Raw genomic sequence first — 21,749 nt, forward strand, 5'->3', positions numbered from 1 at the left:
ATAGACATGGTCTAAAATAGGTCTTTTGTGCTTGAGGGGCTTGGAAGGATCCATTTTCATTTATCTTGAGTACATCTCTATGTCAGCAGTTGAAACATGCTATTTGTCCTTTCTGATTCTACTTTAGTGAACAGTGGAATTAGAGGGATCAGTGATAACATGTATCACTTACATCACCTATTATGATCCTCTTGAATTTTTTTAGTTTCTCATTACATCAGTGTTACTAACACCTTTACTTACATGCTCTTCAACAAAAAAAAATTACATTTCTGTAGCGGGCTACCGACATGACAAATTATATTTGAGTTGCTTTCCCACGTGAAATGCACAATCTAACCTTGGACATTTTGCTTGCAAAACGTACTTCATTTACAGAACCAGAAAGTTTCCATGGCATTAACAAGCATGCCAAGACAGATATATGGTTATCCTAAAAATAAAATTAAATTACAAAAAAAAGTGCTTCTAAGAGCATAACCTAAGTAAATGCTACCTTCTTTAGTTTAAAAGTACAATTTCTTGATCTTAATCCTTGACACTGTGAAAAATCCCTCCTTTTTAATAATTACCACAGAAAGAGTTAAATATCCAATACCTTGGATATTCTTATTTTGAAGGTGAATACCTTCCTTGTATGTAGGCTGATCATTCCACTGAGTTCTACTTTTTCTCTCCTATTCAGTATTTTACTTAAATTTAAACAGGACTGGGCATGTCACTTAAGAGACACTCATGAAATGGCATGGACAAACATCAGTTTTTCCTGCTTCTAATGTGCTTTGTTTATAGATGACATGCAGAGACTCCATACAGCACTGGCTTACCACTTTGTTCTGTTTACACACAGTTTGAAACCCATTATGAGGCTGGGTGTCTCCTGGGCAGCAGGGTGTCTCCTGGGTGTCTTCTCCAGCAGCACCCCTGAAATTCACTGATATATTTTCTCATGGTAGGATCAGGAGTCCAGAAACCTTTCAGGATAATTTTACTTTCATAAACTACCTCCCTACTGACTTACATCTTGAGTCAGTCATCAGACAGGTATTCCACCTTCTCTTAACAATGCTGATATCCATAGTAAGGCTTGGATTAACACCTTCGACCAGATGATTAATGATGCTGATATTACTGCTAATGAAACAACGGAGTGAAGAAGGCAAGAGAAACCACAGTGATGTATGGACACTTTGAGGTAACATTTCTTCCTAGTATCTAACTGACCGGGATCAGTCACTCTTCAAGGGTTTTTCTCTCCTCCCCCCCCAATACTTACAAAAACAGTAACAAAAAATAATGGCTTGTGTATGATAACTCTAGGATGTACTCCAATATAATTTTCCAAGATCATCAAGGAAAGACCTGTTCATTTGCAGTGACTCCACAACTTTCTTCATAACAAGTTTCATAGAGGAGACATGCTATGAATAAAGATTTTGTCTTAGGGTAGCTATGGGCTCTCAAGGAGGGGGTTTCTGCAAAGAGACAGCTAAAATTAATGATGACATAAAATTAATCCAGGTGAAAAATCCCTCAACATGGGTTGAGGCCTTTCCAGGCCTCTCAAGAATTCATGCCATCTAGCTTTTGGACATCATTTTGCCAAAGAATAAGACAGAGGTGAAAATAACTTTTAAGGGAGGACATCATTTCCCATTGGCATAATACTCTCATGTTTTCCATTTCTTCATTTGCAGAGGCTAAGACAAGCACCATTGATAGAGTACTGTAAAACAGAACGTGGACCCTTGTTAAAGTGTCTGGTCCCATAAGCACTATAGAAGAAACACCAGAAAGAGAAGAAAAATGAAAATAGAAGAAGTAAAGATGTATGTTTGAAATTTGTGATATAAAGCAAACAGTCATTTGCTCCTCAAAGTCCCTTTCAGCAAAGCCAGGGTTTTGGTTTTTTGGTGTGATTTGTTTTTGTTTTTCTCTCTATTGGCTGAAAAAAGATAGATTCTTATTTTCAGGTTACTAAATCATGACTGTTATTAAGCTAGGGAGTAGTTGTGATGAAAGAAGAAGCAAAACAAACATAAGGGGTCCTCTCACCTCTTCTTAGGCATGTCATTTCAAATCCAGTCTGTCTCTACTTTGATACAAACTGGGAGAAAGAATCTCGGAGAGTAGCTGTAGAACCACATTTAAGTGAACTTTAATAGATTAGAGATAATAATTTAAATGCAGTACTACTGTGTTTGTAGACTTGGAGAGCGTTTCTTTCTCCTCATTTCAGTTGCCAAAGAAAATGCTCATACTCATAGGACCTCCAACTCAAGTTTTCACTGCTATTTTCCAACAGCATACAGTGCATCACAGCCAGCCTTATCAGCAATGCACTTACAGGAACTAATTAGTCATTAGAGTCATGCCACTTTTTCACTGGTATAAATCCAATAGCAACATTTAAGATATAAAAGTGCTTTTACATTGATTGCATTGCATTGATTAATGTATCACGTAATGTTTTGCTTCCATTACCATCTTTATTGCACTTTTTTGTTTAAGCCTGCCTCAGACCACCTGCCTTGGTGTCTGAGAGCAGACTTACCATTGCATCTAAGCCCCAAAGAGTAACAACAGCTGATTCAGATTGGCAATAGCCACTGCCACAGTGAAGTTGTGCCACGGGCAAGACAAAGGAGTTGGGGTCCACCTGCACAGAAATCTGAGCTCTCAGGGCAGAAGAACTACTATTTCCCAAGGATTCTTTCATCTTTTTATAAGAGGCATCCCCTATTTTCCATACATTAGTATGCTACAATTAGTATCCAAACCACTGTGCCACATTCTAGGACTGAAGTGAATGAATTAAAACTTGAAATGTCAATCAGAATTTCCCCTCTGTGCATGCGGATACAGAGTGGCTGCCTTCTTCTCCCACTGGCAGACCAAGGCCACTGTGCTTTCACGGGACAGGGACACAGGCAGCAGGGACTAAACCCTGCCGTGCCCTTTTCCACAGGTATCTGACAAGGATTGTTTGGAAGAGCAACAAGCTGGAGATGAATGGTGATCGCAGATGCAGAGGAAGATGACGGTGCTGAATTTCTCACCTTTCTACGTCCCCCAAGGACAAATCATTCCCCAGTGAAATAACTGAAGTTGTTACAAAGATATTTTTCTGCTCTCAGTAACTTTCCACTTTGTTACTGTACAGGAGGAAAGTACCCATAAATACCATATTTGGGTTACAGTCAGAGACATAGTGGCCCTTAGACACACCAGTACTGCACCAGTCCTACTGCAGCCTGTACATGAAAAGGCACTCCCTCATCACCGAAGAAGTTAACCTGCCTCTCAGTAGTGCCAAAGCAAGTATTAACGAGGGAAAACAGCTTCATCAAGGAACACTATACCATACTGAGTAAAAACCCTGCACCCTGCGGCACGTGCAAGGGTGAAATCCAAGGCTCACACATCAAGGCTCAGCCACAGGCAGGCAGGAGCTGTGGGCAAACTCGTCAAAGCAGTCTATACAAAGTCAACCGAGATGGGGTCTAGCAGAGATCCCAGGAGAGCCGCACACCTGGTCTCACCCACAGGAGTAAGGAGGCCGTCTGGGGTCCCCTATCATGGCAGGCAGCGCGACACTGCAGCCCCCACAATTTCTGGCAAACTCTGGCCAGCAGAGCTGGGAAACACATTACTTTGCCTGCTGTGGAGACAGCCCGTAAAATGGAGGTGCTCACATTTATCTGCTTCACTAGAAGTGTCGTGAGGTTTGATTAAATGGTGTTTGAAAACACTGAGAGTACCTGGGGGCTGTACATGAGGACTGAAGCTTGGACAGCCTCTACTCACTCACTTAGGGAGCACAATCTAGGTGGAGAGACAGGTACCCCAGGGAATTCTGCCCTTTAGTTCATTTTTTCTTTCCTGAATTAAAAAAAAAAAACAACACTACATTTGGCAAACTATGAAATATCTTTTCTAGTAATATTTTCATTTTTTAAAAAAAATCACATTATATTGAACTTCAGCCCCTTAAAACATATTCTTGGCAAGTCTTCTCTGAGAAAAAAATAGCCACATATTTTCTAACTACAGAAACTATGTATGTCCTCTATGGGATGTCAGCATCCAGTAGTCCTCAGATTTCTTTTATTAATAATTAGTGATCTAATTAACTAGATCTTTAGGCCACTTAAAACATTGTAACAATGAAAATTCTTCATTCCTGTGGCAATACAGAATTCCATTAACAAACACAAATGGAGATTTTCAGTAAACAGCAGTAAACAAACAAAGAAAAAAAACCCCAAGGGTTTTTTATAATACAGGGTTTATAATACATTTACATTAAAAGAAATGGTGAAGTTTTGTACTTTATTTTTATGCATTTTCTTCCCAAGGACAAAATGAAAACAGGAGAAATACTATTAATGCCATTTAAAGTAGAGTTTAAACGAAGTTATCTATAATTGGATAAAGAAATCTGTCTTTTTAATGTGTATGCCTTGAAAATTGGCCAGAAAGTCATCTGTGCATTTTACTTCTTGACAGTAATCACTTTCAATATTCTGTAAAGGTACCCAGGAGACAAGCAGAGATGTTTGGTAGTGAACAGTAAAACATAATCAGTCTTCAGGAAGACAGTTAAAATTACTGATCTGTGACATCTCACATGTTCAAGTCAATTAAATATGATTAATGACTACCTGGGCTGATGTGCATGTTGCTCTTTTGGTATATATACAGAGAAAAAGGACCATGGATATTTACTCACCCTCCTCCTTCATATTCATGTGCAGATGTGTCCTGGAGTACAAACATATGTTCAGAAAATGTTTTGAGGATAAGGAAGGGATTGATGAAATCCAGGAAATGACAGATGCTTTGTGAGTTGCTGTTGCCTAAAAATCTGCTAAGCTCTTACTGGGGAGGGGGTGGAATCTAGAATTTTTATGTTCTCTTTCTGATGTTACAAAGAGCTCCATGCTAAACTGGTAGGGAAGGTTTTGCCTACCTGAGCAGGTGGTGGTGGTTGTTGCACAAAGCCCTGGGGTGGTGGTGGCGGCTGCAGCACTTGCTGAGATACTGGTGGACCTGAACCTGTAAAGCTTCCCGGGGGAAGCTGTTGACTTGGGGAAGCCATAATGTAACTCGTCTGCTGGGCAGGCTGCTGCAAGAGAGGCGATGGGTAGACAGGACCAGAAGGTGATTCAGGGTTGTCTCCTGATGATTGACGACTTAAGCTCATCTGGTTAAACTGTGCTGTCATGTCATCTCGCTGCAGGGCAAAAGGCAGTAGAAAATGATGTAGACATGATGTCTGCAGTAGACGCACAAATTAGCAAAACAAAAGAGGTTCAGAGCATGAGGGGAAAAGGAATCGCTCAGCTCAAATCCATGCCAAATTTTGCATGGATATCTACAAAAATGGAGGCAATTAAGATCAAAATCACTATAAATGCTTTGACAAATATTTCTAGACTGCAAGGTGAATGGCATTATTTGGCACAAAAGCCAATTTTGGCTCTTACCTTGCCCCCCTCACCTTCTATTCCAAAATGACAAGTGAACTTTACAGTGTTCAAAAGAAGACATTTTCAATACAAAGGGCATGAAAATAACATTATGAATACCTCTATCCCCAAACACAGAATTTGTCAGCCAAGCACATGCTGGTAATTTCACCTGTGTTTCAAATTGATCCCAAGAGGAATTCAGTAGGATTCAGGTGCAGATCTTTCCCTTTTTGGACTGTTTTGAAAATCCAAGGTTGTAAACACAGAAAAGATAAAAAAAAGCTAAGCCTTATGTTGCTATTTCAAGGCTTTTTATTCTGCATTGGAAAGAAATAAGTACTTTATTTGACTGGAGGGGGAGAGAAGAATCTGTGGTAGGATGAACGTATCAAATAAAGTCAATGGACCTAAGTTTCATTTCATGCTGGTAATAACACAGACATTCTGGACAGAATCTGTTCAGTCTTGCAAAAAGAGTCATACTATTAAGTGCTCTCAAGTTTATTCTGTGAAGGTCAAAGATTTACAAATGTGGTTCTATGCATCTTTGTTTATGCCCATATCATAAGACTTTTAAATACTCAACATAAAACTCTATTGTATGCTAATATTCAGATTACAGATAGGACATAAGCACTATAAAAGTGTGTTTTGCTTAGAACATTCATATAATCTTTTAAAAGGAGACTCTTCAGTTTTGTTTGCAGCCTGGTGGTGTTCATTCTCCAAAACCATCCAGCACAATGCATTTAATGTCAGGAAACTTCAAAATATGTAAAAAGAAAAAAAAAGATTGCTTGTGAAAAGCACTGACAGAGACTGCACAGATACTCACCCTCCCAACTCTGAGGGCAGATACCATGGATCAACACTTTAAACACTCCTGACAGATCATCAGGTGGTATATGGAAGTAATGCTATTAACTTTACTATCATCCTACATTCATATTCAGGCACATAAGTTGTCTGTCTGAAGGTGTTCCTTTAAAAACCTAAATTATTTGCTATCTGAATGGCAAATGACTGCAAATAGATTCCACAAGAAACTTCATTGAGCCAGGAATGCCTTTGGATTTGCACAATAAAGAACAAGAGCTTCAAAACTCTATAATTTATACAGTGTTTGTATAATGTAATGTACATTGAAGACATTAATTCAGGTGAAGTTGCACTATTAAATTAGTCAATAAAAATATCAGCCTTCTTATGACTACAAACCCACTCTACACTAGAACAACCTGATATTCCTGCAACACACTTTTCAAGAGAAATAGCAGTGAGATATGCAACTTTTTTTCAGCATGGAATAATTTTTATTGTCCTTTAAATGGTACCACTCATCTACCAGGCACTAGTAACACTATTTTATCTGCAAGGATCCACTCAGCTTTGTTTCTATCTCTTACTATAACTACATGACATCTCTACCTTGGAAAAAAAAAAACAGTCATAAACAAGATTACTAGAGCAAGAGAGAAAAACAACAGAAAACAATTTTGTAGTGCCTCTTAAAATGTCAGCTTCATTTTAGAACAGTATAATCTTGGCCCTGTAAGCACCAAGCCAGAATCAGACTCTAGAAGAGCACTGTATTTATTTTAATTATACATGTCCATTGGTGCGTTGTCATGATGTATAGCGTACCACACCTTCTGCAGCTGGTTCACTGCTACCCTCTTTCCCAAGTGCTCTGGTATCATCAGGGAATAAATCCAGGCAAGGGATTTAGTATACAGATAACATAATATAAAATTAAAAAAAATGTTTTCTAGAGGTCTCTTCTCCAGTCTTTGTGGACATAAAAGAGGGATAACCTAAATCTCAACTATGCGAATTAGCAATTTAATATCCCTTGACATTAAGTGACAAGACATAAGCTCTTATCACAAGCACAACAAAATGTTTTTCTGGAGGCTCTGCTCACCACGTAGAGAGCCCTGCTCCTAGCATCATCCTTCAGGTTAGCTAACCAGAATCAGTGGGAATGTTCTTACAAAATGCTTGTCAGTACCAAAAGCATTAAGGCAAATGGGTATTTAGACAGGGTTCTCATGTGGGATACCCGTCCTTGCAGTGCTCCCCAGAGGCTCCTGGGCATAGTCATGCTCACATCCCCAGCTTCAAGGAAAGAAAAAAGAAAATCTTTAGTACCACAGAAAACTGCTGCGTTGGAGAGACTGGCAGGAGATGCTGGGGAGGATAAGAAACTGCTGGATATTGGACTGACTGAGAAGATGGCTGCATTGTCTGAACAGGCTGCAAAATAAACATAGTGAAAGACAATAAATTCAACCATTTAGAGAGAAATAACCACCACCACCACCACCTTTGTTATTGAGAACAAAGGTATCAATCACAGCTCTGAAAATACAGGTGACTCATCACCAGCCCAAGTACAACAGGTCAGATATTGTAATTTTAGACTTCATTTTAGCCTTATATCAAACAATTCTTTATTACAGATATTTCTGCCTCTTTTCACATATTTGATGGATGTTGGATTAAATAAAGCCAAGCTGTATCTTCTTATTACTAATGTGAGCCAAAGCCAAATTATGATTCTACATTTAATTTACGGAGATAAAAATGGAAGAGCAGCACAGTATAACTACATATTTGAATTTTGCTGTTAGCGACTGATTTAACTCCAAGTGTGTCATAGGCAAAGGAATAATGATCGTAAAGCTGCTTTGTCAGAACACAAGAGTTTTTTAAAAAATTATGAAGAATAGGCTGTGAATTACCAACAGACAAGCCATCAGCTTTGAGCAGATGTTTATCTAAGTGAAAAAACAATTTTCCACAGCACTATTACCTTGGAATAGCTTTAGTATTCCTTTCATTTTAACCTCTCATATAACTTCGTACACAGGTTTGGTACTACCCCCATCTTCTAAAACTGTGAGGACCAGATCAAGAAATAAGAGCCATAACCATGTAAGTCCAAATCCAGTAAAATCAAAGCCACTTCATTGAATTTAAACATTGTATTTCTGGGATGAAACTGTGTCAAATTATAAAGCTGCACAAGAACTGCAGTAGATCTTGGCTGCTCTGTGACTAAACACAATGTAGGATTCTTGCTTGAGTGGTTCCCTCTGCCTACTCTGCTCTGGGAGAGAGGCATGCAATCCACAAAATTAAGTCTGAACCAGATCCAAACCTTGCTGCCCATGCTTGGCTACACTTGGCCACATGCCACAGCCAGCCCAGGGACCAGAGAGCTGACACCATGGCACTGTGCTCAAACCAGTCTGCTCTTCCCCTCTCCTGCTGTAGCTCCGAATTTCTAGCTCAGAGTAGAGTCATGGCAAGAACATGGGGTACAGGCAGAAAACCCCCCAGTTGGGGCAGAGGTGCCTGGAGAGTGGGCTACCCATAGATTGGGCCCAATACAACAAGACATGAAAGAGTTTGTAGAGCCCTTCATTGTACTTGATTCTTTGACTCAATCCCACTGCTGTCAAAAGGGACAGAGAAAGGTCACTCTTTGGAGAAAATTACAGGGTGCACTACTTTGAGAATGAATGCTTCAGCTTCCACTTATGGGTGAATTTTGCAAAATAACCTTATGTAGACATACACCAACTCGCTTAACAGTACTTTTGAAAATAAAATCATCCTTTACATAAAACTGAAAAAGTAATGTTCTCTCTCTATCTTTTTCATCCATGTTGAAAAGCACTTCCTGATATTTTTGTCTAGCTGCATTCCTACCTCCTACCCTTTAGATCATTCTTCATATCCCTGAGAGCTCCTTCTTTTTTCCAATGGCCACCACACCTACCTGTGTGACAAGGTGACTTGCCATTTGTTGCTGTGGCTGTTGAACCTGCTGAGGCTGCTGGGATGAAGGCTGCTGCTGAGACTGTCCCACCATCTGGCTCCTCATCGTCTGCTGGCCACTGGGAGGATTGTATATTGCCGGTGTCCCATCAGGATTTACAAATGGTTGACCTGAAACAAAGCACCCTGCATTTGCTGAACATTTTAAACAATATACCATTTCCTGTATGAAAGGATACAGTCATGCTTTAAGTGATCACTCTTTAGCTGACCTGCTACAACAGTAAGGTGCTCATCACTCTGAATGCCTCATTGCAGTAATTACAGTATCAGCCATCTTTTTTTCTTTTCTTTTTTTTTTTTCAGGCAAGACAGACAGCAGGTATTTGTTTTGGAAGTATGATTTTTCAAGGAATGGGTGGAAAGTTACCATGGCTATAAGATGATTCATATGCTCTTGTTACTTGAAGTCATTCAATGATAAATCAAATAATATTAAAATTGAACTTTGGAGCAAACACTTAACATAGGGAATATTCAGTTACATTTTACTCTGACACAATAGCAGTCAAATGTACACAACTACTTCTGACACACTATAGTTTGTAGGAAAGAAAAAGAAAACCAAATCCCCACTTGCTACTTATTTATTTACACATTCCAACAACACAGTAATGTAGTTTTGAGAGCTTTACCCTATGTAATTAGAGGAGCTAGCACTCAAGGAAGCATTCAAGGAAGCAGCACTTAAGATGTATTTAAAAATCTCTTATATACAAGAAAAATTCTGTCCAAAGCTCTACTAAATTGTTGAACTCATTTCACTTCAGATATTTTAGGGGGGGAAATAACCTTGCAAAACCAATGTTTCTTTGAAATAATAAAAAAGTTTACCCAAGTCATTGTCTTGCAAACAAAAAAGAAATGGTATTTTTCTGTATGAAAAATATTTTCCATGACCTCAGTTCTCTTCTCACTTTTATCGTAAATCCATAAATCAAAGGAATTACAAATGTTTCCATGAGATAAATTTCAGCAATGATATCATAACCATTAAAGTAAGTAACTAAAGTATGAACATCTGAGATGAAAAGGGAGATCTGTAGCAATTCGGCGACTTAGAGCTAGAGTGAAACAATTAACTTCTGATTTGTATACTACAAAGCATCTCTACCTGTTCTATCTACTCCTCAGACTTTCAGTTTCCCCCTCTTATGAATCACAGTCAGAAATGCCTGAGGAGCGGCTAAAGAACCTTGCTTTCTCTCTTCCTCTAGAGCAACTTCCTGGACCAATTCGACATCAAACTCATGATGAGAAAGGTAATGACTGAGTGGAAGAGAAGCACAAGACAGTTCTGTCCACTGGTTTCCTGAACCTTGCTGTGAACACACTGGGTGACTATGGCATGGACTACCAAGATTTGGGAGTCTAAGGCTTCAGAAGTACTTTAGAAGACTGAGTGGGATAACAGCTACCCAAAGCCTGTGTCAGATACTCAAGGGAAGCCAATAAAGACCATTTCGATGACAGAATTAAAAAAGTCCCAGCAATTCTTTTAAAGAGGAAAAGAAAAAGACTTTTCATGAAGAAATCTTGAAATAGGAAATGAAAAGGAGAGATCAGATGGTAACAGGGAAGACATTTGTAAGTTATGAACTGTGGCCCTGATAGAAGGGCAAAGATTGCGATGTCATTTAGAGGAGTAAGAATGAAACATAAATGCTCTTAAATTGTCAAAGGGATTAAGTCAGAACGTGTCAAAAGGAATCCTTTAAAGGGTAAAACAGAAGCAGGTGAAATGGAGTGCAAAAGAGCACAGCCACATAAATGGTTCTTTGCCAAAGCAAGTAAGAAGCTTGTCTATCTCCTCTAAAGCAGAGGAGAGGAAGTAAAGGAAACTGCAGATATGGAAAAGAAAGTGTGGACTGCCAACACCTGAGAAGGAGCAGAGAGGTATAATCAGAGCAAGAAGATATTGACAACATCTGTGGATGCCATTAGAGGCTTGCACAGTCAGTGACTATGTAGTGTGAAAGGAAGTAAAGATCTTTAAAGGACATAGGGTTATGATCAAAAGAGAGAAAAATACTGGAAGTAGCCACTCGGGCAAGAGGAGAAGAAAGAGCTAAACAATGGTTTAGCTAGGGAAAGAAAATCTATTCATTACAGGAAACAAAGCTCCTTTTTCCTTTTTTTTAAACTGTCTTCTCTTCATCTATGTTTCTGACAGCATCCATCACTTTGATAGTTGATCACAGCATCTAGCAATCTAAATCTCCTCCCTATGGAGCTTCTTTTGTAATGTTACCCTAATAAGATGCAAAGATTCTGAGCCCAAAGAGTGATAAATTTGCAGCATGTATTTCGCTGCATGTAAAAAATACACTAGATGCTGAAGCGTAGTCTGACTTCCAGCACAGGCAGCATGATGAAGCTAGAAGCGTGAGACATGAATTTTAGGTTTTTAAAGAATCTTCTCCCTCCATTTTCTTTATTATGTATATATTTACAAGGGAGCCACAGAAATAAAACAGAGGGTTTGAAAGAAACACGAAATCAGATACATGTAAAAATACTTGCTCCCTTAACACATATGGGGCTCCCAGTGATGCCTCTGCAGACCACGAGGCACACTCAGAAGGAAGATGAGGTGTTCTGGTCTAGCGACAGTATTGAAAGGCATTATACCTACAGCAGAAAAAGAGACTCCCCAGGTACCAGGGAAAAATATGAACTAGCTGCTGCAAATTGCTGAATTGACAAAACAGATGTAGGAGATGTTCCTCTTAAACTGCTCTTCCGGCTTTCAAGTGTGGTGACCTTCAGTCTCTGTCCTTGCCATGGCCAGGAACAAGCACAATCTCCAAGCAGCAGCAATTCCTTTCATATGTTTCTCAGTCCTGTCACCTGAATTATGGATGACTCCTGTCTAGGCCTGCTGAGTTTTGCATGGAAGTGGACCCCACAGCACACAAAATGCTGTCTTCTGTATCGACCAAGAAATTTCAGTGTTGCAGACAGAACTGAAAACTATGGGAACAACAGAAATGAGCAGATGAACATATTGATGGATTTTTTTCTTGCCAACAGTATCAGGCTCTTATGTCAATAATGGAATAGCTTGGAAAAAAGTACACTTAAATAGTAAAGGCTTCAGAAAAGTAAAGGTTTGTGCAAGTTACTAAGTCACCTCTCTGGAAAGAACTTCTCACATTTGAATCTAAACAAACAAGAAATGTTCCCTGATTTTAAATATGCTGATATACATTGATCAGCCCCAGATACTACTATCTCTAAGTATCTGTGGAAAGATTGGCTCAATAGTTTACCAAGGCTGTGTTTTTCTTAAATGCTGCAACTTTCTTGACCAAACTATGACTGAAACAAAGTATTCATAGTAGTAGACTCACAAATAAGCTTTGGGCATTTGCACTGAAACACTGAAACACAGAGATGTAATACACATAAAATACTAGTAATAAACAAAAATCTCCAAAGAAAAAGCTCTTGGATGCTCTATCAAGGACTTTGAAAAAGTATTTTTGGGTTCAATCTTCAGTTCTCATATAATGGAAGATACATTTCACCATAGGCTTTGTTGTTTTAAACCTAGCATAACTCAGCTAAGGTTGACAGCACAGCTAGTCATGGTCACTGAAATGGTTCAAATCACTGAAAAAACATCACAGTCTCAAACTCCCCGAACCTTTTTAATACTGACAGTACAATACTGTGGGGAGTAATAGTGTAATATAATCTGGACTTCATCTAGACCAAGGCGGTTAAAAAATTGCCTTAAACTTTCAGCAAACACTCAAGTTCAAACTGAGCAGTTTCCAAAGCATCCACAGCACTTGGGTGCCTGCAAGCACCTTGTTTGTGCACTGTGGTGCTGCTAACTACCACGAATTGAACAGTTACAGCTTTGTCTTACCACAAAACTCACAATTTAAATACAATTGCTAATCATGTAGCTCACATAACAAGATTAATTCTGAAGTGCAAATTCAAATGTAGTCTTTAAGCCTCTTGAAATTCTGCTGACATTTGACGATGTATTTCGATTGCACTGCATCTCACCATGCTCAATATAGAAAAGCATCTGTCCTTATTGATGCTAACGGTATCTCAGAAGATTCACAGCCAAGGAGTGGCAGGACTTCTGAATGATGAATATCCTGTCTGGGATGAAGCGTGTTGCTTCCCACCAGCTATGCCACAATAGCCTCAGAAAGCCAATCTAACTTTGCCAGCAGATTCGAAAAAGATAACTTGCAAAATGTCATTTGGATGTATATTTGCTCATAAAATGCCCCCAGGAAAAATGTCTGGAAACAAGAAATTCACCAATTCCCCAGCTGACATGAGAAGCACCAACGGGCAGTATCAGGCAGGAGAGAATCATACTGACCTGTGTGCGGGTTGAGAAGGATACTGCCAGGCGGTATCCCTGCAGCTTCAAGTGGAAGAATGATATAGCTGGTGTTGCTGGGGGCCACCTGGCCACTCATCCCGCTCTCAGGGTAGGACACACTGCCTGAAGAGCTGACTGTTACCCCAGGGACAAGAGATGCACTTTGGAGAGGCTGATGTATTCGTGACAGTGATCCTGAGGAGCCAGCACTGCTGGAAGACTCTGAGCCTAACAGGGAGACACAACCACAGCAGGAGAGGGGGTTATAAGGGACCCCAGTCCCCATCAAATAGGGTACGTACACGAGGAGAGCCTTCACAGACTGCAAAGGTATGCACCACTCCATGCCCAGCTAGGAGCAGGGGTTTCACTTCCTACTGAGACCAGTACCCAGTGGTAATTTTTACAACTTAAAAAAACGCTTTCCTCCCACAAAACCTGCTTCCTCCCAGCCAGTAAATAGACTTACCAAAGACAACACAAAATGCTCAGCATGTATTTATAATGCCAAAGTATCAGTTCATAAGGTGTAAAGACTAAACATAGAGTTTATAAATAAATTTAAAAAATCTTAAAATCATAACACAAAAAACACTAAACATTTTCTGTAAGAAAAACAACAACTGTGTTATCAGTCAAATAACAAGGTAGCTGGGCAATACACATATTAATTTAAAGCTGCCTAAGATGCTACCTAAGATTTTTGCCACTTTGATTTGTCAGCATCTAACCTATTAAAATTGAACTATTAGAGAGCATCCAAAGGAGGGCAACAAAGATGGTGAAGGGCCTTGAGGGGAAGCCGTATGAGGAGCGGCTGAGGTCACTTGGTCTGTTCAGCCTGGAGAAGAGGAGACTGAGGGGAGACCTCACTGCAGTCTACTGCAACTTCCTCGTGAGGGGAAGAGGAGGGGCAGGCACTGATCCCTTCTCTGTGGTGACCAGTGACAGGACCCGAGGTAACGGCCTGAAGTTGTGTGAGGGGAGGTTTAGGTTGGATATTAGAAGAAGGGTGGTTGGGCACTGGAACAGGCTCCCCAGGGCAGTAGTCACAGCACCGAGCCTGACAGAGTTCAAGAAGCATTTGTACGATACTCTCAGGCACATGGTGTGACTCTTGGGGATGGTTCTGTGCAGGGTCAGGAGTTGGACTCGATGATCCTTGTGAGTCCTTTCCAACTTGGCATATTCTGTGATTCTGTGAAATCAAATGTGCTAAACCACATTTGTGCCTGGAAGAATGGAGAGATATAGTATTTAAAAACCCAAATATAATTTCCAAACTTCTGAGATACTACTTGATTAGATTTCAATTTGCTTCACATAAAAAAGACAAGAATCTCTGAGAGCTTAGGTCTCAAGTGATTGGCTTCCTGAAAGCAGGATGTTATGAATGCAAAGTATGTTTTAATTGCAACATGCAAAGTATGTTTTAATTGCAACTTCTTTCATTTTACTTCTGTGCACTGTCTATTCATCTAACCTTCATAGTGCCCACCTGCAGGTATATACTAAAAGCAAAGACAGAACTCAGATTTCAGTTTTAGCAAACTTCTTTGAGGGCAAATTACATCCTTTCAGATATGGGATACTGTAGGTGGTCCCTGCAGTAGACTGCTTAGAGCCTCAAATTAATTTTCAGTCAAATCCCTATTGAAATTCATTTATTTCCTCGTATTACAGAAACCAGAGCAAAGCAGGTTTCTCCTGAAGAAATCATACTAGCATCCTGCTACTTAACAGAGGGTCTTTTCACAGATTACTGCAGGTTGCTGTGTAAGACACATTTTTTATCCATCTTCTTCAAACTTCATATTCATACAGAAGCTACTACAGATACAATCAGTCCCTTTGTGAACTCTGTACTGCCATCAGCAGGACCCTAAATCCGCTTCTCCAGTATGTAATCAAGAAAGTTACAGAGATTTCAGAAGAAATTTTTAATTTCTATAAATACACTTCAAAGTTGTATTAGTTGCTACATTTTTCCCCTCCTTGTAGACTGAGATTGGAAATTTAGAAATGTTATTCCTGTAGGTATAGTTTTATTTATTGGGTAATTTCAGATTTCAGTGTTTCTACAAATTGCAGAGTTATTTCTGGAGGCCACCCTCATCAAGCTGCGAGTAGTATTTGGGTATTTGGTGTCTTCCTTGAAATTGTAAAAGCAACAGCTGGAATTTAATTTTCCTCCTACATAAGTTACCAGGTTCTTCCCTGTACTTCCCTAGCCTTTCTATATGCACTTCATGTTGGTTCTTTGAGTTCTTGCTTTACTTTCTCCTCTTTTCCTTTACTTTTTGAATTCAACAGGTTAGAAAGCTACCTGGAGATGGTAGCGGTGATGAGATTTCATAAACCTCCCATTATTTCTAAGCGTGTGAGTAGAATCAAGCCCAAGTTCAGACTCTCCCCACTTTTTGTGCTATTCAAAAGAAAGGTTGCTAGCATAAAAGAAGACTGCAGCTCTGATATTCAATTGTTTTTTTTCCACCCCTCTCAGTTATTTATATGCCAGAATCACAGACTGATCTATACCAGCTTCTGAATGATAAAAGCCAGAGGACTGCAATGAATTCAGATGTACTCATCAAATGATACGCAGAAACAGTGGAAAATCCTCTGAAACTATCTCCTCATACTGGTCAAGCTGATAGCTTTGAAATGTCTGCCATAAAAGACCTGAGATCTGCTCTCCTATGTCAGTAGATCAACTCAGTGATTTTGAAAAAACACAAGTAAGTCACAAAACCATATCAAGCATTTTCTGACTGTTTGAAAAAAAAAATCCCAGAAATCACTGCTTTATCAATTTTGTCCCCATTTATCCCATATAAGAATGATCTACTTTATTTTTTTCCATCACCATAACTTATTTCCTATCATCTTAAGTCTAGACCTATTAAGCCAAGTAAATGTAAATTCCAACACTAATGTTTGGAAATTAACACCACATAATCTTGTCTTTGTAGTTCTGATTAGCTGTTTTCATGCTGTCTAAATCTGGAATAAGAATTCACCACAGAGCGAATTCAGTACTGTAGAAAAGGGAAAAAAATTGAACTATCTCACTTTACTCAGACTCACACTAAGAGACATCTTGCTAAAGATTTTTGGAACTTGGTCTAAATGAGATTTTTGTCCCTATTACACAATACAACCTCTTTTTTTTCAGTATGTAATGATGCATACTTCTTCTAGATTATTCTATCATTTTCTTGCTGCTTCACAGTTGTCATAATAATAACCTTCACATTCTCATCACTTTCCATTAATATATTTTTTTAAGTATTATGAGAGATACAGCAGTTCAAAGAGTTGTAAAAGAGGGTTTACAGAGGGAGAGAACATGGCAGTACCATTAATTTCCAAATATTCTAAGCACTAGTGAGTGATGCAACATGTCTTACTCAATTTCATTTCAGTCAGCATTCAGTATCTGATCACTTTGAACATCTCTGCTCATCCCACCTTCCAAGTCCAAGGCACTTTTTCCTTTCCTATCAACTAGACTCTCAAGATCTATCCACTACTTAGCCCAGACAGGCAATTTTTTCAGGAACAGTAGAGTGCTGGAAGTATTTTTGTCTTGGATATAGTTACTTGGATTAGAAATATTTATTTGCTATGTCTGTAATTCACTTGCTTTTCTCTGTACACCCACATACTTGGTTGTTGGGGGTTTTTTATGACAACGGTACATTCACATTTGAACATGATTATTTCTCTGCAAGCTGCACTTCTAAAAATAAAACTGATGTTTCAGCACAATCGGTTGGTGGGAAGATTATGACTGGAAGCAGTTGGCTCGTGACTTATCATCAGTAAGTCTGACACATACATCAGCATTCTGACAGTTTCTGTTGGACTTACCAGATCCATCAGGCTAGTGCCTGCTTCAAGAAAATAATAAAAAAGCAGAAATCCAGTTCCAAAACTGAGAGAAAAAATATATTACACAGGACACTTTATATAAAAAAACCCAACCACCCAAACAAACAAAAAACCCAAAAAACCCCCAAACAACAAAAAAAACCCAGACAAACCAAATCCAGGAAGGTTAATGTATTGAAATGTCTGCATATAACTGTCTTTCCCCAACAGGAGTAGCAATGAACACCTAACAGGAGAGATTAGACTGTGTCTCCAATTACTTGGAGCCCTGCCAAGGAAGTTAATGATCCCTACAGACCTGTATCAACACAGCTAATATCCCAATACAGCCAGCTTTTTGTAAATGAGGGGGAAAGAAATACACTCCAACAGATGTGCATTCCACTGAATGGAAAACACATTAAGAGAAGCTAAAGGTGCAATAGTTACATCTCCTAAGTCTTCCAACAATTATTTAAATAAGTATGTAGATGCACAGAGAACATTTCTTTGAAGCACATCTTGTCTTCCCTCATAATAATCTATGTTAAAACCTGTGGCAATGTGTCAGTGACAGTAACATGGTAGTTGACGTGTTAAATTTTCACTTCTTTGGTGTTACAGACTGAATAGGTACATCTTTGTCCCCCTGCACAGACAACTATTTCACTTACCACTTTACATGCTTAGTCAACCCTGGAAAGTCCACTATATTCCTGAAAATCTAAACCAACCAACCTTTCGTGTGATGTCTTAAGCAGTAGGAATACAACTTGATTGAAATTTGTTAAGTTATTAACTCCCCACTCAATATTGAACTATAGTTTAACACATCTCTGCATATGTACTATGCTTCAGAATAACAGAGAAGAAAATTTTATTTGTAAAATACAATCTGTGCTTTTCAGTAGAACAAGGTTCTCTAAACAATCAACAGGTGCATGAAAACAACCATCAGAACCATTAAGATAACCACGCAATGGGTTTCAAACAGCCCCTTTTGTGAAGTTTGCAAAAACGAGGTAACATAATTCCTATACTAAGTTCTAATTCCTGTGCAGCTGAATGCAATTAAAGTCTACGACTAACTGAGACTGCTGGACTCTACTGCAGAGAACAGCATGTTCTATGATCTCTTGCCTAGGGGGAAGCTAATATCTTTCGGTGCTTCAGTTCCTGCTTGCTTAATATGTACCATTAATTGCTGATTTATAAGAAGTTAAGGTTAAGGGCAGAACATTTAATTTTGATTAAAAGTGATCCAGAATGACTTCAATACTAATACTGCATCACTGTATACACTCTCAAAGGCAATTGTGAACCTTCTTTGAAAATTCTGAAACTTTTAATACTCTATGCTCAAGAAGAGTGTTTAACAATGCTTCTGTATGACTGTCACATATATACTTTTCACATTTAAAGAGGTCACAAATAATTTCTATACTTTAGCCAATGAAGAACACTTTGACCAACTAATACTTCATACCACGTTCATATCTACTATACGCAAGAGAGAAATGTTTTAAATTTATTACTGTGAATCATAAAGGCCTTGAGAGAACAGACTAGTATTTTCTGTAGAGGAAAACTGAAACAGAATTGGTGCCTATCACGCACTACCAGAGCAGTGTGTGTAATGTTTGTAGCAACAGCTCTGAAATTCCATTTCAACCACTGTAGTAAAGACAACAAAAAAAATAATCAAGATCACTCAAAATAAAAAGAGGATCAACATTTAAATGTCCACTGAGCTACAGAAAACCAGGGCTACCTATGGCCAGAGCACAGAAGATATAATGCAAAAACATGCACAATGAAGTGTCACTTGGTACCTAATGCGCCTTAGAAAACAAATGCAAACAGCACATAGGGGTGTTAACAGCTACTGTACGAATGCACTCAGCATTTTTTTGGTGAAGTGAAAACACCGTATCAAGACACATTTCCCTATTATTTTTTGAAGTCATTCTTTTCTGCTTTAATGTCATTCAACAGCATTTCAGAAAGAAGGACAGAAACAGTGATTTGGATATTATTTTCTATGACTTTTCTCAGGCTGATTGACTGTTTGACTTTGTATCCTGGCTTTGAAGATATTCATTTGTTTTGACATCCAGTCTTCCTCTTCTTCCCCACCTCTTCTTTTTATTTTGTTCCTTTTTTATTCTTCCTGTGCCTGAACTAGCTTTCCAATTTAAACACCTTCCTTACAAAAAGTCAAAGCACTTACAAGAGAACATGAAATTTTAATATCACTGATGTTTTAAAAATGTATTATAAGAGCTTTCATTTGAAAGCAATTTGGGGTTTGGTGCATACAGAGTGCAGATGCATTTACAAGTATTGGCATGCTTCAGAAGTCTCTCCTTTAATACATCTCCTAAGTGCATCCTTTATTATGCTTAACACTAAAATGGCTACTTAAAAATATTATTCTTGTAATTAGATGTCTCCTTTAAACTGGATTTCCCTGACACCATTTTAAATGCTCTTCACCTCTGCAACACAACACCACAGAGAAATACATTTACCTGCACTCTTACCGGAGGTGAATGATACAAAAAAAGTATAGCAGGGACCTGTGCCTCCTCCCTAATTCATGCACATTAAATTCAATTCTAGTGCAATGGAATGATTCACGGCTGTCAAAGAAATGTGTAGATAAAAACATGGTCTGCTGCATACTCCAAGCCCCACTGTATAGTCTATTCAGTCTATATTCAAACAAAAAATACACAAGAGTGTAGTTTCAAAACTACATACACACTGGAATTGCACACTGCCTTCCCTGGGGCAGTTCCCACAGGGAGACAGAATGCATGATATGAAGGATTCTATCCTCTCCCTGCTTGGCTGAACACAGTGACTGAAGGGACAGGGGGCAATGGTGACAAGTTCCTGCCCAGTGCAGCAGGCAGGTCTCCTCTGTCATTACCCCCCTGTCCCAGGTGCCCTGGGATAACAGATGTGAGACTCTGCAAGTGGAACCAAACAATAGCAAGGACGGCAGTTCCTTTGGATGGAGGTTAATTCAGACTATGCTCTGCATCAAATATGCTTCCATAAATTAAAAAGGATGGGTCATGGTCATACCAGACTCCCTTCTGAAAGGAACAGAAGGCCCAATATGCTGATTGGACGCACTTCTTGGGGTCATCTGCTGCCTTGTTGGGACCCATCTTGGGCACAGTGACCACAAAAAGACAGTTTTCAACTCTCAGAGAAGTAATGGGGTGGTGGTGGGGGAGAGAACAACTATCTTGGACTTACAGAGGGACATTTTGGCCTGTTTATGAAACTGATTGACAGAGTCCCTTGGGAGGCAGTCCTGATGGGCAAAGGGGTCCAGGAGGGCTGGACATTCGGCAAGAAGGAAATCTTAAAGGCACAGGAGCAGGTTGTAACCATGTGCCAAAAGACAAGCTGGCATGGAAGACAGCCGTCTTGGCTCAACAGAGAGCTTTGGCTGGAACTCAGGAAAAAAAGAGTTTATGACCTTTAAACAAGGAGAAGTCTAATCAGGATGGCTACAAGGATAATGTGAGGTTAGGAAGGCAGAATATCAGAAGAGCAAAAGCTCAACTAGAATTTAATCTGGGTACTGCTGTAAAAGACAATAAAGAATGTTTTTGAAAACACATTAGCAAAAAAAGGAAAGCTAAACAGAATCTCCATCCTTTATGGGATCTGGAGAGAAACAAAGTGACAAAGGCTGAGGAAAAGGCTGAGGTACTTAATGCCTTCTTTGCCTCGGCCTTCAATATCCAGAGCAGCTGTTTTCTGGGTACCTGGTCCCCAGAGTTGGAGGACAGGGACAGGGAGCAGAATGAAGCCCCTATAATCCAAGGGGAAATAGGTAGTGATCTGCTACACCACTTAGACACACACAAATCTATGAGGTCAGATGAGATCCACCCAAAGGTTCTGAGGGAGCAGTTGGAAGTGCTCACTGAGCCACTTTTCATCATTTATCAGCAGTCCAGACTCACTGGAGATGTCTCAGTTGACTGAAAGTTAGCAAATGTGATGCTTATCTACAAGAAAGGCTGGAAGGAGGATCTGGGGAACTAATGGCCTGTCAGTCTGATCTTGGTGTGAGAAAACTTATGGAGTAGATCATCTTCGATGCCATTATGTGGCATGTACAGGACAACCAGGGGATCAGGCCCAACCAATATGGGTTTATGAAAGGCAAGTCC

General features: G+C 39.3%; 1 protein-coding gene across 19 annotated transcripts in view; it reads right to left on the reverse strand.

Annotated features, from left to right (window-relative positions):
* ARPP21 (cAMP regulated phosphoprotein 21) overlaps positions 1-21,749 on the reverse strand; it is a 197,598-nt gene that overhangs the window by 41,761 nt on the left and 134,088 nt on the right. For all 19 annotated transcript variants that reach the window (XM_027675704.1, XM_027675714.1, XM_027675723.1 and 16 more), the window contains 4 exons: positions 13,675-13,905; positions 9,262-9,431; positions 7,626-7,730; positions 4,973-5,236 (listed from right to left, as the gene is read on the reverse strand). In XM_027675704.1, the coding sequence (XP_027531505.1) occupies positions 4,973-5,236; positions 7,626-7,730; positions 9,262-9,431; positions 13,675-13,905 (770 nt within the window). The remainder of the gene's footprint in view (positions 1-4,972; positions 5,237-7,625; positions 7,731-9,261; positions 9,432-13,674; positions 13,906-21,749) is intronic.

The sequence above is a fragment of the Neopelma chrysocephalum genome, unplaced genomic scaffold (genome assembly GCF_003984885.1).
Source record: "Neopelma chrysocephalum unplaced genomic scaffold, ASM398488v2 Primary Assembly neopelma1_26, whole genome shotgun sequence".
NCBI lineage: Eukaryota > Metazoa > Chordata > Aves > Passeriformes > Pipridae > Neopelma > Neopelma chrysocephalum.